The sequence below is a fragment of the Leucoraja erinacea genome, chromosome 16 (genome assembly GCF_028641065.1).
Source record: "Leucoraja erinacea ecotype New England chromosome 16, Leri_hhj_1, whole genome shotgun sequence".
NCBI lineage: Eukaryota > Metazoa > Chordata > Chondrichthyes > Rajiformes > Rajidae > Leucoraja > Leucoraja erinaceus.
Genome location: NC_073392.1, coordinates 1,197,562 through 1,215,942, shown reverse-complemented (window position 1 = coordinate 1,215,942; position 18,381 = coordinate 1,197,562). Strand labels below are relative to the sequence as shown.

The 18,381-nt window shown below is 45.4% G+C and overlaps 1 protein-coding gene across 3 annotated transcripts in view; it reads right to left on the bottom strand.

Annotated features, from left to right (window-relative positions):
* cacna2d3a (calcium channel, voltage-dependent, alpha 2/delta subunit 3a) overlaps positions 1-18,381 on the bottom strand; it is a 412,076-nt gene that overhangs the window by 319,067 nt on the left and 74,628 nt on the right. For all 3 annotated transcript variants that reach the window (XM_055647516.1, XM_055647518.1, XM_055647517.1), the window contains exon 3: positions 9,497-9,613. In XM_055647516.1, coding sequence (XP_055503491.1) covers positions 9,497-9,613 — 117 coding nt within the window. The remainder of the gene's footprint in view (positions 1-9,496; positions 9,614-18,381) is intronic.

Sequence of the window (18,381 nt, the reverse complement as noted above, 5' to 3'; positions counted from 1 at the left end):
CTGCTCTAGTAACGGGGAACAAAGAGACATCTCCAATTGTTCTTTTACCACGCTACAACCTACAAATAAGTTCGCCACCATTGGTTTACTCTTTACACTATTATTGTTTGTTTGTTTTTTATGTGAGAGAGTGAGAGAGAGTGTGAGAGAGAGAGAGTGAGAGAGAGATTGGGTGTGTGTGAGTGAGAGTGTGTGTGAAAGAGAGTGTGTGTGTGAGTGAGAGTGAGAGTGTGTGTGTGTTTTTCTCGTTTATTATATTGTTTACAATGTACTATGTTTACATATTGTGTTGTGCTGCTGCAAGTAAGAATGTCAATGTACTATTTGGGACATACGACAATAAAACACTTCAACATTGATGCTGTAAAGTACAGCAGTGGATCAAAAAGTTAACCAGTAAAACCCTTTGATAATACCAAGCAAACATGACATTAATGGAGAAGACATTACATTAATGCAAACACTAACGCACTGTACAGGATAATAGGATGTGACTCTCACACCGAGTCTCCACAACCAATGCAGCCCGAACACATCAGTGAGCTGAATGCTTCGTCGATGGAATTCAATTGCTGTACAGTGGCAATTACTTTTCATTCAGAAGCCATAATGAGCATCCGTGTCATAAAACAAGCAGTCAGCAGCTTCTTTGAATCTAAGGCTTTGTACAAAACATCTCTACATCAATTTATGACTATTCAAAACCTGTGGTGTCCTGAATTCTCGGGCACTGCGCTTTCTATTATCTACTCTTCATCTTAACGACTAACTAACTAATTAATTAACAATTGAACTGTCCTCTCACCAACTAAAGAGTGGCCCTGACCTCCCATCTACCTCATTGGAGACCTTTGAACTATCTTTAATCGGACTTTATTGGACTTTATTGTAATCTTATACAGTCCTTTCTTTGATGTGATAACACCCAGCCAAAATCGTTCCACTGTACCTCGGTGCACATGGCAATGATAAACAAAACTATAAGTAAACTAATCAACATCAACAATAAATTACCCTTGAATATTCTTTGTGAACAAATATGGCATTGTCCAAAATCTTTACGATACATCCCCGGAGGGAAATTCTCAATTTAATTCTCTCAATTCAGTGAATGACATCACTAGGTTGGCTTTTCAGACACAAATAACTGTGAAATATTGAGGAAAAGCAGTCAGGAATTCTCTAATTCTTACAGCTCATCATTATTCATGTCAACATTGTTTTCTTTTTGACATTTGAGTGTCCGTTTACGAAACACTGCACATCTCTTCTCTTTCCATTCAGATTATCACTAATTTACATTAAATTTCATCTGCATTTCTCTGCGTTGATTTAATTTCTCTGATTCCTTTCCATGTTATCAGAAAAGGTTTCAATGCATTCAAAATATAGACTGTTTATTATAAAATATTTACTGTTTAGAAATATTATACTTTGGATATCTGTTGGTTTCATTGACTCCAAAGAACATTGCCTGATAATCTAAGGTAGACACAAAATGCTGGAGTAACTCAGTGGGACAGGCAGCATCTCTGGAGAGAACTCCAGCATTTTGCGTTTATCTTTGATTTAAACCAGCACCTGCAGTTCTTTTCTACACATTTGGCCTGATAATCTCTGGCTTTCTTCTTATCCAGGTTAATTTCAATTCACTTGTGTATAATTTTCTTTAACCTACACTAAATAAATGAAACAAGTTTCTAATTGACTATATGTGACATATCGTGATGGATTTAAAATGAATTACAAACCAGGATATAACCTTCTCCCAATGAACAAAGAGCAATCATTTCTGGCACAGATTTCACCATTTCTGTTTCTTTCTTCTTAATTTCCAATACAATTACCAGCCTACTAAGCAATTTATTTTGACAATCTGTTTGCGAATGCACCTTGTACGTTGGGTACCGCTGGCATTTTAGTATGCAGAGAGGATTTACGTGCAGTGATATTCGCAGTGCCATGAAGCACAGAAGCCAATTTGTGCTTGTTCAACCAGATCCCAGCACTGGAGGCTTGTACAGTATGTTCGCTGCAATCTTCCCGGGTACAGCAGGCGGAGACACGAGAGGAAAATCAGCAAGGCCAGCAAGAAAGATACAAGCCGTGTGACAAAGAGCCGCAAAACAGAAATGGCAGAAATGGATGAGAATGTGAGAGAAAAGTGAAAAAGAATAACAGAAATATTCCACAGAGCGATGGCTGACGGGCGGGAATAGATTAGAAAAAAGATCGGCTGACAATGGAAGATCACAATCAAGAGAAAAATAACAATTACCATTCATAGAGTCACAGAGTGATACAGCGCGCAAACTGGCCCTTCAGCCCATCGAGTCCATGCCAACCAGCGATCCCCACACACTAGCACCATCCGACACACACTACAGACAATTTACAATTATATCAAACCAATTAACCTACAAGCCTGTACGTATTTGGAGTGTGGGGGGAAACCAGAGCTCCTGGAGAAAACCCATGCAGGTCACGGGGAGAATGTACAGTCTCTGCACAGTCAGCACCCGAGGTCAGGATCGAACCCGGGTCTCTGGCGCTGAGAGGCAGCAACTCTACCGATGCGCCACCGTGCTGCCCTTGGTCTTGAATGTTCACCCACAGAAAAATCCACTCTCCTACCTCCCCTCTGGGTAGCTGATGATTTAACACAGACAGTGCAGCAGATCAACAATCCCTCCGGCCTTCAATGACCAGGCCACACATGACTGGCCACAATGACCAGGCCACACATGATTGGCCACAATGACCAGGCCACACATGATTGGCCACAATGACCAGGCCACACATGACTGGCCACAATGACCAGACCACACATGATTGGCCACAATGACCAGGCCACACATGACTCTGGCCACAATGACCAGCCACACATGACTCTGGCCACAATGACCAGGCCACACATGACTCTGGCCACAATGACCAGGCCACACATGATTGGCCACAATGACCAGGCCACACATGATTGGCCACAATGACCAGACCACACATGACTGGCCACAATGACCAGGCCACACATGACTCTGGCCACAATGACCAGGCCACACATGACTCTGGCCACAATGACCAGGCCACACATGATTGGCCACAATGACCAGGCCACACATGACTCTGGCCACAATGACCTGGCCACAATGACCAGGCCACACATGATGTCAAGACCAACTCTTGGAACAAAGAACATAGAACGTAGAACAGTACAAAACGGGAACAGACCCTTCAGCCCTCCTTTGCCTGCATGTGAAACACATCAGGGACAGTTTCTTCCCAGTTGTTATCAGGCAACTGAACCATCCTACTGCAACCAGTGCTGAACGACTATCTACCTCATTGGTGATCTTTGATCGGACTTTACCGGCTTTACCATGCACCAAGATCTGCAAAAAAGTAACAGTGATAAAGGAAACAGGCCTTTGTTGGCTGTTTGCCCTCCATTCCCTGCATATCACATTGACCATTTTAAAGCAGATACCTCAAAGTTAACAATTTCACAGCCTTCTGCCTCACAATGACAGGAAGCAGAGACCTGATGTGAGTGTAAGTGAGCCCTGTGAAAACTCACCTGCAAACGGGAAGCATTGTTCACAAATTGTTGAGGTGTGTCCAGGTTTTAACATCAATAAGAGTAACGTTACAACCTTAACAAACCAACTGACAGTAAAATACTCGGCAAGACCAATAGCATAATGTAGGATGAGTCGCACTTTGGCCACTCCCTCTTCTCCCCTCTCCCATCGGGCAAAAGGTGCAGAACTCTGAAAATGCACACTTCCAGATTCAGGGACAGTTTCTTCCCAGCTGTTATCAGGCAACTGAACCATCCTACCACAGCCAGAGAGCAGTCCTGAACTGCTATCTACCTCAATGGTGACCCTCAGACTATCTTTGATCGGACTTTGCTGGCTTTACCTTGCACTAAACACTATTCCCTTATCATATACCTATACAGTGTAAATGGCTCGACTATAATCATGTATTGTCTTTCTGCTGACTGGCTTGCACGCAACAAAAGCTTTACACTGTACCTCGGTTCAGTGACATAAACTAAACTGAACTGAACTGAATGCTGGTTGTATATACATCTTATAATTTTAAAATACATTTCAAAATGTCTGGCTTTATGGTGTTAATCACAATGCTTGCTAATGATCAGCACAGATGATCCAAACTTATCTCAAAATGTGCAGCCATTTGCTTGATTGCCTTACAAATTCTCAATTCAACCTGCATTTGAAAATGTCCACATAATCAATGATATTGATCACTTCAAACATTCAATAATTATTAAAAAAACACAGGATTCATTTCGTATTTTCCGTAGCTATTAATTTCTACATCATAGAGTCATACAGCATGGAAACAGGCCCTTCGGCCTAACATGTCTGTGCTGACAAGATACCCCATCCACACTAGTCCTGTTTGCCTGCGGTGGACCCCTGTCCATCTAAACCTTTCCTATCTATTTTCCTCCTGGGAGTGGGGGCATGGTTATGCTGCCTCACACCGCCAGAGACCCAGGTTCCATCCTGACCTTGGGTGCTCTCTGTGTGGAGTTTGCACGTTCTCCCTTTGACCGCATGGGTTTCCTCCCACATCGCAAAGACGTGCGGGTTTGCAAGTTAATTGGTCCTCTGAAAATTGCCCTTGGTGTGTGGGGAGTGGATGAGAGAGTGTGATAACATAGAACTAGTGTCAACCGGTGAGCACTGGTCGGTGTGGACTCGGTGGGCCGAAGGGCCTACTTCCATGCTGTATCTTTCAATCAATCAATCGATCATTTTCTCTAAAAGATAGACACAAAATGCTGGATTAACTCAGCGGGACAGGCAGCATCTCTGGAGAGAAGGAATGGGTGATGTTTTTGGTCGAGACCCTTCTTCAGACTTAAACCAGCATCTGAATTTCCATCCTAAACTAAGATGGCATTCCTTGGACCCATGTCACCCATTCCTTCTATCCAGAGATGCTGCCTGACCCACTAAGTTACTCTGGCATTTGTGCCTATCTTAAGTTCATAAGTGATAGGTGGAGAATTAGGCCATTTGGCCCATCAAGTCTACTCTGTCATTGAATCATGCCTGATCTATCTCTCCCTCCTAACTCCATTCTCTTGCCTTCTCCCCATAACATAGAAAATAGGTGCAGGAGGAGGCCATTCGGCCCTTCGAGCCAGCACTGCCATTCATTGTGATCATGGCTGATCGTAACCTCTGACATCCGTACTAATCAAGAATCTATCTATCTCTGCCTTAAATATATCCATTGACTAGGCTTCCACAGCCTTCTGTACCAAAGAATCCCACAGATTCACCTCCATCTTGAGGACAGACATCGGACGCTATGGAGTAGCGATGAAGAGGTGGGGCCTCCAGCGCCTCCTGCAAGTGTGGGGACCCAACACAGACAGTGGAGCACATTGTCACCAGTTGCCCCAAACACCGGCCACCGAATGGTGAACGAGGTCTGATTGACCTGGACGATGACACGTTGGCCTGGCTCGCCTCAACGGAGCTGCAGGTCTAAAAGACACACGACAGAAGAAGAAGACCACCATCTGACGAAAGAAAATTCTCCTCATCTCCCTCCTAAAAGAACATCCTTTAATTCTGAGGCTGTGACCTCTAGTCCTAGACTCTCCCACTAGTGGAAACATCTTCTCCACATCCACTCTATCCAAGTCATTCACTATTCTGTAAATTTCAATGAGGTCCCCCTCAATCGTCAAAACGCCATTAAGTACAGGCCCAGTGCTGACAAACGCTCATCATAGGTTAACCTACTCATTCCTGGGATCATCCTTGTAAACCTCCTCTGGATTGTCTCCAGAGCCAGCACATCCTTCCTCAGATGTGGGGCCCCAAAGCTGTACTAATCAAGGTCACTAATCATCGGTGTAAACCAGCATCTGCAGTTCCTTCCCACACAATCCTTTTCTCTCTTTGCCTTTGTTCCTTTTCTCTGATATCACTCGCAATCTCTCAATTTAAGATAGGTGAGAGAATCCCTGTCAAACTGTAATGCAGGGCCTTTCCAGAAGTGGCAGTGCTGTTGCAGTTGTCCCGTTAAACACAACAAAGGCTTTTCCTCTCGCTGTCTACAGCCAACACCAAGAGTGATCCATCAGCACCCCTGAGCTGGAAACATGATCTCAGCAACAAATATTAGCAGCAAAATGTGATGCTGCCATGGAAATCAACAGGCAACGCGTTATCATTCTTGATGAATCAACATTGATTGATTGATTTATAGTTGTGAATCTGTGGAATTCTCTGCCACAGACGGCAGTGGAGGCCAATTCACTGGATGTTTTCAAGAGAGAGTTAGATTTAGCACTTGGGGCTAACGGAATCAAGGGATATGGGGAGAAAGCAGGAACGGGTACTTATTCTGGATGATCAGCCATGATCATATTGAATGGCGGTGCTGGCTCGAAGGGCCGGATGGCCTACTCCTGCACCTATTTTCCATGTTTCTGTCACTCATGCCTTCTATTCTTAGATCAAAGGCAGTAAGAGCTCTAAAAATATTAGCAGAGTTCCTGTTATTCTAACAAGCTCTCCCGTTTGGCACTGTATCGCCAGCTATTACACCTAGAGGTTAATGACAGGGTAAGATGTTGGTCTTTAGTGCCTCAGTGTGGACGATTATACGTCGGCACGCAGGGAGGGATGTTTCCACTAGTGGGAGAGTCTAGGACTACAATTAAAGGACGTTCTTTTAGGAAGGAGAAGAGGATAATTTTCTTTTGTCAGAGGGTGATAAATCTGTGGAATTCTTTGCCACAGAAGGCTATGGAGGCTAAGTCAGTGAATATATTTAAGGCAGAGTTATATTCTTGATTAGTATGGGTGTCAGAAGTTATGGGGAAAAGGCAGGAGAATGGGGTTAGCAGGGAGAGATAGATCAGCCAAGATTGAATGGTGGAGTAGACTTGATGGGCCGAATGGCCTAATTCTACTCCTATCACATGAACTTATGATATAATTATTTTGAAAGCTCACAGCTCATCTCAGGAGAAGAATCAATAGCTCACTGCTGTGTTATGAAGGTTTCACAACACAAGAACATGAATGCAATTTGGAAAATTACAAATTGTCTAATGATGATGAATCCTACGGCATAAAGCAATTTTAAAAGAGTTTCATTTGATGGTTTTCTCACACGTAGATGAAAGATGATTATGCTGTTGCGTCTCATGCAGTCATTTCACTTGATAATTGGGAAACAGCATCACTTTGACAGGAGGTTTGTCTAATTTAATGGTGAGTGTCCGTCCCAAACTCTATTCCACAAGTACCCTCATCATGCCTAACCCATTCCATAACCTCTCATCTCCCTGGCCGGCACGGTGGCACAGTGAGTAGAGCTGCTGCCTCACAGCACCAGAGACCCGGGTTCGATCCTGACTACGGGTGCTGTTTGTATGGCCTTTGCACGTTTTCCCCATGATCTGTGTGGGTTTTCTCCGGGTGCTCCAGTTTCCTCCACACTCCAAAGACGTACAATTTATAGGTTAATTGGCTTGGTTGCAGTTGTACAGGGTCTTGGTGAGACCACACCTGGAGTATTGCGTACAGTTTTGGTCTCGAAATCTGAGGAAGGACATTATTGCCATAGAGGGAGTGCAGAGACGGTTCACCAGACTGATTCCTGGGATGTCAGGACTGTCTTATGAAGAAAGACTGGATAGACTTGGTTTATACTCTCTAGAATTTAAGAGATTGAGAGGGGATCTTATAGAAACTTACAAAATTCTTAAGGAGTTGGACAGGCTAGATGCAGGAAGATTGTTCCCGATGTTAGGGAAGTCCAGGACAAGGGGTCACAGCTTAAGGATAAGGGGGAAATCCTTTGAAATGGAGATGAGAAGAACTTCTTTCACACAGAGAGTGGTGAATCTCTGGAACTCTCTGCCACAGAGGGTAGTTGAGGCCAGTTCATTGGCTATATTTAAGAGGGAGTTAGATGTGGCCCTTGTGGCTAAGGGGATCAGGGGGTATGGAGAGAAGGCAGGTACGGGATACTGAGTTGGATGATCAGCCATGATCATATTGAATGGCGGTGCAGGCTCGAAGGGCTGAATGGCCTACTCCTGCACCTAATTTCTATGTTTCTATGTTTCTATGTATAAATGTAAGTTGTCCCTTGGATCACTGGCCGGTGCGGAGGCCGAAGTGTCTGTTGCCACGTTGTATCTCTAAACATCATCATCTTTTATGTGGGGGAGGGGGGCTAAAGTAAGGGGTAAACCGCTTCCAAGTCACTTCCTGGCGAGGATGCGACTATTTCTCCGAGTCGCGTCCTCGCCCCCCTCCTCGCGGCCTACCAACTGGATCGGAGCGGCCTTTCCTACGTGAGACCGGGGACCGGACCAGAGTTTCGGCAGCGGCGGCGCGGAGCTGGATTCACCGCGGAGCGGGCGATACCTACCTGGATCGCCGTTTGAAGCTCCAGAGCGTTGGGCCCGCTGCTCCAACATTGCGGAGCTGTGGTTCGCGGCGCTGACCTCAACATCGCTAGTCCCTGGGGCCCTTTGCCGAGGGACGCCAGCGCGAATCTCCGCCCCAGGCGCGACCTGGGGACGTCGGGAGCCGCGGACTCCGGTGGGTAGCGGCCGATTCGGAGATCCAAGCCGCTGAGGTTAGCCTTCCGTTCCGACATCGGAGTTCCATCATCCCGGCGAGCGGGCCTGAACGGCGGGCCGCCCGCAACGGCGACTGCGGAGGGCTCGGGAGGCCCCGTCCGCGGGTGGACATCAGAGGAAGATGACTGACTTTGGTGCCTTCCCTCACAGTGGGAAACTTTTTGATTCTGCTGTGTGGGGATGTTTTATGTTGGACTCTATTGTGTGTTGTGTTCTTTATTTTATTGTATGGCTGTATGCATAAACAAATTTCACACCTCGGTCTGACAATAAAGTGCCATCGTATCATATCGTATCGTATAAACTAAGAAAAAAGACGGGGTCTAGATGTGGGCAGGTGAGACTAGTTTGGAGACGGCATCTTGGTTGGTATCGTTGTCTTGATGCTGGACTACTTTATACAGCGTCTTAGTTCTTCTCTTTAAACTCATTCACCTCAGCAGAAAGTGTGAGTGTGCTGTTTTATTGCCAGCTGTAGTAAATACGTTAAATGCAATAAAAAAATAATTGGTTAGATTAGAATGTGCAATAACTGTCTTTGAGAATGAGTGCATGTGTTTTTGTGCAGCTGGTGGGTAGCTGAAGTCTGGGGATTATGTCTTTATCAGTCAGATACAGATTCAATTTGCACTAATCACATGAAGAGTCTATAACACAACAAAGTATTTCTGCACGCACTTGCAGCCAGGAAAACGCTTTGTCACCATTAATTTTTTTCAGAATACCGTATTACCTTTGAAGATTCAGCAATCTATCGGATGCAAACTGTACCACAAGCAGGCTTTGAGGGCAAGGCACATTGGCAAAGGGAAAGGATCGCCGGGTTTATGGCGCACTTACTCTGACGGCTTCAGCTTTATTGTGAAACATTTGTTCCATGTCCTTTGCCAGTTTTTTGACAAGTTGAAAGCCGTCTATTTCCTTCACCATGACCGACTTTTCATGCTCTTTGTATTTCTATGGAGAAAAAGGAAAAATGTTTAACATTGCTCTGACTAAACAGCAGAATTAGCACCAAACCACCTCGAAACGTCAACAATAACCCTGAAAACACTCTTGACTTGACAAAACACCTCAGAAGACACAAAAAGCTGGGGTAACTCAGCAGGACAGGGAGCATCTTTGGAGAGAAGGGATGGGCCACGTTTCGGGTCGAGATCCTTCTTCAGACTGAGAGTCAGAGGAGAGGGAGTCTAGAGATATGGAAAACGGCAGATCAAATCATAGAAACAGGAAAATAGGCGCTGGAGAATCAGACCAAACCAGAGGATGATCCAGGAAATGTAGAATGGTTCATTGTTAGCTGAGGAAAGGTGACAATGAGGCTTACAAACAGTATTGTTAATCAGGATTATTGATCAGTCTGAAGAAGGGTTTCGGCCCGAAACGTCGCCTATTTCTTTCGCTCCATAGATGCTGCTGCACCCGCTGAGTTTCTCCAGCAATTTTGTGTACCTTAGATCTTCCAGCATCTGCAGTTCCTTCTTGAACACATTATTAATCAGGACAGTGGAATTAGTGGTAGAACTGGGAAGGGGGAGGGGATGGAGAAAGGGAAAGCAAGGGTTACTTGAAGTTAGAGAAGTCAATACCGCTGGGGTGTAAACTGCCCCAGGTGCTGTTCCTCCAGTTTGCGCTGGGCCTCACTCTGACAATGGTGGAGACCCAGGACACAAAGGAGATAGATAGGTTCTTGATTAGTACGGGTGTCAAAGGTTAAGAGGAGTAGGCAGGAGAATGGGGTTGAGAGGAAAAGATAGATCAGCCATGATCGAATGGTGGAGTAGACTCAATGAGCCCAATGGTCTAATTAGAGTCATAGAGTCAGAGTCTTACAGCACGGAAACAGGCCCTTCGGCCCAACTTGCTGACACCAGCCAACATGTCCCATCACCACTCGTCCCACCTGCCTGTGCTTGGCCCATATCCCTCTAAACCTGTCCTATCCATGTACCTGTCTAACTGTTTCTCATACATTTCTCAAATTCTGCACCTCTGTCTTACGAACCGGTGAACATTCAACTACAGAACGAATGCTTGCAGTAAGCAGGACAATTTGTGAAAAACGAAAAAAACTAGCCGACATTTTAAACAAAATGACACTACAAAAACCTTTATCTCCAGACTTTCACAGATGAGGCAATGGTGGGAGATTATGTGGAACGTACAATTACTGGATGCTTAGTACCTGCCAGTCAATCACCAGCACTCAGAACTAAACTAAGTGCAGACAAAAAGCACAGGAATAAAATGGTAAAGATGCCTGCATTAGAGGCAGAAATAGAGAGGTCTGCACTAGAGGCAGAACTAGAGATGCCGCACTAGAGGCAGAAATAGAGATGCCTCACTAGAGGCAGACATAGAGATGCCTCACTAGAGGCAGACATAGAGATGCCTCACTAGAGGCACAACTAGAGATGCCTCACTAGAGGCAGACATAGAGATGCCTCATTAGAGGCAGAAATAGAGAGGCCTGCATTAGAGGCTATTAGCTGCAAGGAAGTCAAGCAGACATGGATTGTTTTCTCTAGAACACCAGAGGTTGAGGGGAAACCTGATAGAGTTTATAACATTTATGAGAGGCGCAGATAGGGTAGACAGTCAGAACCTATTTACGAGGGTGAAGATGTTCAACACTACAGGACATAGCTTTAAGGCGAGAGCAACCAAGTTTAAAGGAGATGAGTGGACAAGTTATTTTTAAACACAGAGGCGGGTGGGTGCCTGGAATGCGCTGCCAAGGGTAGTGGTGGAAGCAGATACGATAGTTGCGTTTAAGAGGCTTTTAGACAGGCACGTGGATATGCAGGAAATGGAAGGATATGGATCACGTGCAGGCAGAGGAAATGAGTTTAACTTGGTGTTAACTTGAATCCGGTAGGCGGCGCGGCTCTGGCCAGCAGCGGCCTCTGCAGCCTGTCCGCGTTTTTATTATTTTTGTCTGTGTTTTTATGTAGTGTTTGTTATTTTATGTTGGGGTGTGTGTGTGGGGGGATGGGGGGGTGGACTTTTTGAATCTCTCCCTGCACTGAGACCCGACCTTTTCTCGTCGGGCCTCAGTCGTCGTTGAGGCCGCAACGAGGAGCGGCCTCCAACATGAAGAGACCGGGGACTCAGGTGTCGACTCACCTCACCGTGGCGGAGCTGGCCGGGTCCGGAGCGGTGGAGGAGCGCTGCTGCTGCTGGTGCTGTTGCTGCTGCTGCTGCTGCTGCTGCTGCTGGTGGAGAGTCGGAGGCTCTCTACAGGTCTGTGGACGACGGCGCCGAGCCCACGGCTCCCTGGGGGGGAGACCGCTTTTCGGGGCTTCTGCGGTGGCGACTTCTCCCGCCCGAGTTGCGGGGTCGAAGAGCTCCTGGAGCGGGGCCTCACTACACCGCCCCGCGCGGCTGGAATGGCCGTGGACTTTGCGAGCGCACACCGGGGGCTCCAACATCAAGACCCGGTGTGCGACCTCGCACCACCTGGCGTGGCTTTAATGGCCGCGGGACAATCGCCATCGCCAGCCGGGGGCTATGACTTTGACTCTGACATCGGGGGGGGGGGAGAGTGCAGTGGAGAGATACGTTTATTTGGCCTTCCATCACAGTTATGTGATGGATGTTTATGTTAAATGTAATTATGTTGTGTCTGGGGTCTATTTTTGTGTATTGTATGGCTGCAGAAACGGCATTTCATTTGGACCTCCAGGGGTCCAAATGACAAATAAATTGATTCTGATTCTGATTCTGATTCTGATGTTTGGTACGGACAGTTCAGTACTCTTCTATGTTTGTTTGTCGGCACTGAGCCTGTACTCGTGGCGTTTAGAAGAATGAGCCATGATTGAATGGCGGAGTAGACTTGATGGGCTGAATGGCCTAATTCTACTCCTATTCCGTATGACCTTATGATATTCTATGTTCTAAAACATGAGTAGACAAGTGTTCTGCACACGGCCTGCAAGGCCTGCAAGGAGTCACCTCTCTCCGACGTCACCTTGGAAAAGATCTGTGAGTGGTGACCTTCCCTCACTCTGATAACAATTAACATCAAAGTAGCAAGCAGTGCCTATCCGAGGCACTCATCTACATTTGCAAAGGGTTTGAGGTGTGATAGGCTATTTTCAGTTAATAATGTTACCTTAAGTTGTTTACATATTCTGTTGTGCTGCAGCAAGCAAGAATTTCATTGTCCTATCTTGGACACATGACAATAAAACACTCTTGACTCTTGACTCTATCTAGTACCACCACTTCTACTTTCATCTGAAGAAGAGTTCTGACTCGAAATGTCTTTTTTTCCCGAGATTCTGCTTGACCCACTGAGTTACTCCAGCATGTTGTCTATCTTGGGTATAAACCAGCATCTACAGTTTCTTCCCACACATTTTAAAGTATGTGTTCTTTATTAAGAAGAAACACACATTTAGCCCACTTGTGCCTAATTGGCAAATAAATCAACCATGTCCATGGTAATTACAATTCATTTGTGTTTTAATTCCAGTATCTAGTGGGCCTCCTGCATATGTTCCTCTCCTCCCTGGTCCTGTAGTGCACAGGTTTCACACACTCAACAAGTCTTGCTGCTGTCCAGTCCAGGACCAAGAGCAACAACACCCTGAGATACTGTCTGACCCAAGTTACTCCAGCTCTTTAGAGTCATAGTCATAGAGTGATACAGTGTGGAAACAGGCCCTTTTGCCCAACTTGCCCACACCGGCCAACAATGTCCCAGCTACACTAGTCATATCAATGTACCTGTCTAACTGTTTCTTAAACGTTGGGATAGCCCCAGCCTCAACCTCCTCTGGCAGCTTGTTCCATACACCCACCACCCTCTGTGTGCAAACGTTACCCCTCAGATTCCTATTAAAACTTTTCACCCTCACCTTAAACCCATGTCCTCGATTCCCCAACTCTGGGCAAGACACTCTGTGCATCTACCCAATCTATTCCTCTCACTTTGTGTGTATATTCAGTTTAAACCAGCATTTGCAGTTCCTTCCAACACCAACATGTTAAGACACACTCCCACTAGTGGAAACACCCTCTCCACATCCACTCTATCCAATTTCACTATTCTATATGTTTCAATGAGGTCCCCCCTCATTCATTAGACAATATACAATAGGTGCAGCAGTAGGCCATTCGGCCCTTCAAGCCAGCACCACCATTCAATGTGATCATGGCTGATCATCCACAATCAGTACCCCGTTCCCGCCTTCTCTCCATATCTCCTTACTCCACTATCCCTAAGAGCTTTATATATTTGAAAGCATCCAGAGAACCAGCCTCCATCGCCCTCTGAGGCAGAGAATTCCACACACTCACAATTCTCTGTGTGAAAAGTTTTTCCTCATCTCCATTCTAAATGGCTTACCACTTATTCTTAAACTGTGTCGCCTGGTTTTGGACTCCCCCAACATTGGGAACATGTTTCCTGCCCAAACCCTTAATAATCTTATATGTTTCAATAAGATCACCTCTCATCCTTCTAAATTCCAGAGTATACAAGTCCAGCCGCTCCAATCTATCAACATATGACAGTCCCGCCATCCTGGAAATTAACCTAGTGAACCTACGCTGCGCTCCCTCAATAGCAAGAAATCTGCTATTGTCCAGTGAGTACAGGCCCAGTGCCAACAAATGCTCATCGTAAGTTAACCCAATCATCCCAGGGATCAGAGAATGGGATTTGAGACCAGGATTTTGTAAAGGTACTGGATATTAGCAACACTTTGCAGACATAATTCAACTTCATTCACCTTCACAGTTAACGGAAGAGGTAATGGAAGGTTGCCAATGTTTGTGCAACATCGTTTAGCAAAGAGATGAGGAGGAATTTCTTTAGTCAGAGTCAGAGTCAGGAGTGAATCTGTGGAATTCTTTGCCACAGACAACGGTGGAGGTCAAGTCAGTGGGTATTTTTAAAGCAGAGATAGATAGATAGATTCTTGATTAGTGGGACTGCTTGTAGTGGGAATAGACACAAAATGCTAGAGTGACTCAGCAGGATAGGCAGCATCTTCGTCTGAGGAAGGGTCTCGACCCGAAACGTCACCCATTCCTTCACTCGAGAGATGCTGCCTGCCCCGCTGAGTTACTCTAGCATTTTTTGTCTGTCTTCGGTTTAAACCAGCATCTGCAGTTCCTTCCTACACATTTCATCTGCTTATAGTGTGAGGTGGAGATGGGAGGCTGGAAGAGAGGAGAGGCAGGACAAAGTCTAGTAGGTAATAGGAATGTAGGTGGAGAGGGAGGGAGGGAGGGAGGGGGGAGATATAAGTGTGCAAAGTATGTTGGCTTGGATTTGCCCCTTGGTAAGATGTACTATGAAAAGCAGTTGTTCAGTCAGGGCATACAAGTTCCCTGTACATGTTCACCCCCTCCATCCTACCCAGCTCTGCATCTAAGGTCTGGAAAATGACCTCCCAACGTCAACCATCGTTTCTCCACATGAATCAACCTGGAACTTTGTGAGAACATCAGCTGGTTATATTTAAGAAAGAACTGCAGTTGCTGGAAAAATCAAAGGTGGACAAAAATGCTGGAGAAACTGAGGGGTGAGGCAACATCTGTGGATCGAAGGAATAGGCGACGTCTCGGGTCGAGACCCAAGAGTTTCTTCAGCATTTTTGTCTACCTTCGGCTGGTTATATATTAGATAGACATGTGTAGGAAGGAACTGCAGATGCTGGTTATACACTGAAGGTGGACATAAAATGCAGGAGTAACTCAGTGGGACAGGTATATATTCTTGGTCCAATCCTTGTATTCCATTAAAAGTGACTGATATTAGGATGCGTGCTGCTTGTGAGTTGGCATCACATGTTTAATGATTCCATTAATTGTCCAACGCACTAAATTACACCATAATTTAACACATGATAGAATTATAATATTCCTTATTCAAATTAAAAATGAATACATCTCTATTTATATTGAGACTATATAGAATAATTTTGTGACTTGAGATACCTCTGAAGTATGGCATTTTGGTAATCTAAGAATTATTGCCCAACAATATATATTGCCTGAAAATATATGAACTTGCCTCAACATGGTCACCCATTAAAAAAAAATTATTCTTTTTAATTTCATTCCTGGAAAATACTTTTGGTGTTGTGTAATTGTTATTTAATCTCTTTGTAAGTAAGAATGTCACTGTTCTATCTGGGACATATGACAACTCTAGACTCCAGACTCTGACAGTCTTGCCCCACTGCACCTCACCATCAGACCAGGGTACTTTCTTTTTTCAGAAAGATACAGCGTGGAAACAGGCCCAAGCGGCCGTAAGGAGAACGTGCAAACTCCACACAGACAGCACCTATGGTCAGGATGGAACCCTTGTCACTGGTGCTGTGAGGCAGCGGCTCGACCACTGTTGTTTACGACACTGCTGAGGTTTGGTCACCAGATGGAGTGGGTTTGTACATTTTACATGGCCGTGTGTGCGTGGAGCTGCTCTGTGAGCGGAAGTCTCCAGTCCAGTCGCCACAGCCCCCTTCCTCCAGCATCACACTGCTCCCAAACAACGAGTCTCCACTCAGCTGCCAACCTTGGTGATCACTCCAGCATCTTGTTACTACCCCCATTCAAACAATACACGCAACATGGAGGAAGGAACTGCAGATGTGGTTTACACCGAAGATAGACACAAAATGCTGGAGTAACTCAGCGGGCCAGGCAACATCTCTGGAGAGAAGTAATGGGTGACGTTTCGTGTCGAGACCCTTCTTCAGACTGAGAGTCAGGGGAAAGGGAAATGAGAGATATAGACGGTGATGTAGAGAGATATAGAACAAATGAATGAAAGATATGCACAAAAGTGACGTTGATAAAGGAAACTATTGTCAGCTAGGGGTGAGGTGAAAACAAATGTAGACAATGAGACTCAACAAGACGACTTTGAAGCTGGTACAACAACGAGGGACCTGGGTTCAATCCCGACAACGGGTGCTGTCTGTACAGAGTTTGTACGTTCTCCCCGTGGTCTGCGTGGGTTTTCTCCGAGATCTTCGGTGTCCTCCCACACCACAAAGACGTGCAGGTTTGTAGCTTAATTGGCTTGGCATAAGTGTAAATTGACCCTAATATGTGGAGGATAGTGTTATAGTGTGCGGGGATCGCTGATCGGTGCAGACTCGGTTAGCCGAAGGGCCTGTTTCCGAGCTTTTATCTCTAAACTAAACTAAAACGTTCTCTGTGTGGAATTAGCAGTGGTCACCTTCCTTGGTGCCCACGCCACAGTCCGTGTGACCAACAGGAAACTCTTCCATTGGCATAGCTAGACACATGTACCGATATATTAATATTTTAACAACTGGCTACAGTATCAGGCACATTTCCCAGGCCACCGACATCCGGAGGCTGCAGCGAATCGTCCGATCAGCTGAGAAGGTTATTGGCTGCAATCGTCCCTCCATTGACGAACTGTACACTGCAAGGGCTAGGAAGCGAGCGGGCAAGATCATCTCTGACCCCTCTAACCCTGGCTACAAACTCTTTGAATCACTTCCCTCTGGAAGGCGACTCCGGACTGTCAAAGCTGCCGCAGCTAGACATAAAAACTTGTTTTTCCACGAGTAGTAGCTCTACTCAACAACCAAAAATCTGTGGCCTCCTTTTGCTCTGGTATTTTATTTAATTCACATGTTTAATCAATAATGTTTTATTATTAATGTTTTATGTGTCATTCCTAACTGTCACTGTATGTCATGTTGTCACTTGCGGGCAGAGCACCAAGCAAATTCCTTGTATGTGAATACTTGGCCAATAAACGTATTCATTCATTCATTCATTCAAGATAGATAAATGAAGAGAAGCATCTACAAATGAGGAGCGTATAATCCTTAATCAAGTTTTTCTTTGGTACATTAGTAGCACAGCAGGAAAGCCATTGTTTTTCAGGGAGAATGCTTCTGCCTTTAAGGAGCATTAATCACGGCCTGACGGATCCAGTAAAGCATGGCCCCAGCACCATCCACATTCCCACATAATTTCACACACACACCACCAAAGGAAATCCACTGCCTCACTGTCAGAACTCTCAAGGAACCTCGTGTCAAATCACCAGCTCTCCTTGATAGCTGAGCATCTCCTAATAACCTGCCACAAACAAGCTGGAGGGAGTTCAGCCCTGAACGATCTTGGCAAATACAAACATATTGATATATATTTTTTAAATCAGTACAAATGAAAGGCGTGTTGGCGAGGTGTTGGTCGCACAGACAGCAGAGTGACGGAGGAGGAGGTGAAAACACACCACATCAACACCCTGCAATTGTTTACTACAGTATCAGGCACACCTCCCAGGCCAGAGGGGACAGCTTTAAGGTGAATGAATGAATACTTTATTGTCACAGGTGACAAGTCACAGTGAAATTCTTTGCTTGGATACCCAAGATGCAAATATGACTATAACTCTATGTTTCTATGACCATCAGTACCATCCGCCATTCACAGTGAAAGCACATCAACAACAACGTGTCATGGGCAGCGACGTCTGAATGGATTTACACAGACAGAATGCACCATTTTAGCACCATGTCTGTGTGTGCCAACGCCACTGTAAGCTGGTCTAACACCCAGAAAAATATGTCAGTGGATTCAGCAAGTATAGGGAAAGGCAGGTGTGATTCCCCTCACTCAGGCAGCTAGTCTGTTGTTCATAGAGTCAAAAGTGATAGGAGCAGAATTAGGCCATTCGGCCCATCAAGTCTACTCCGCCATTCAATCATGGC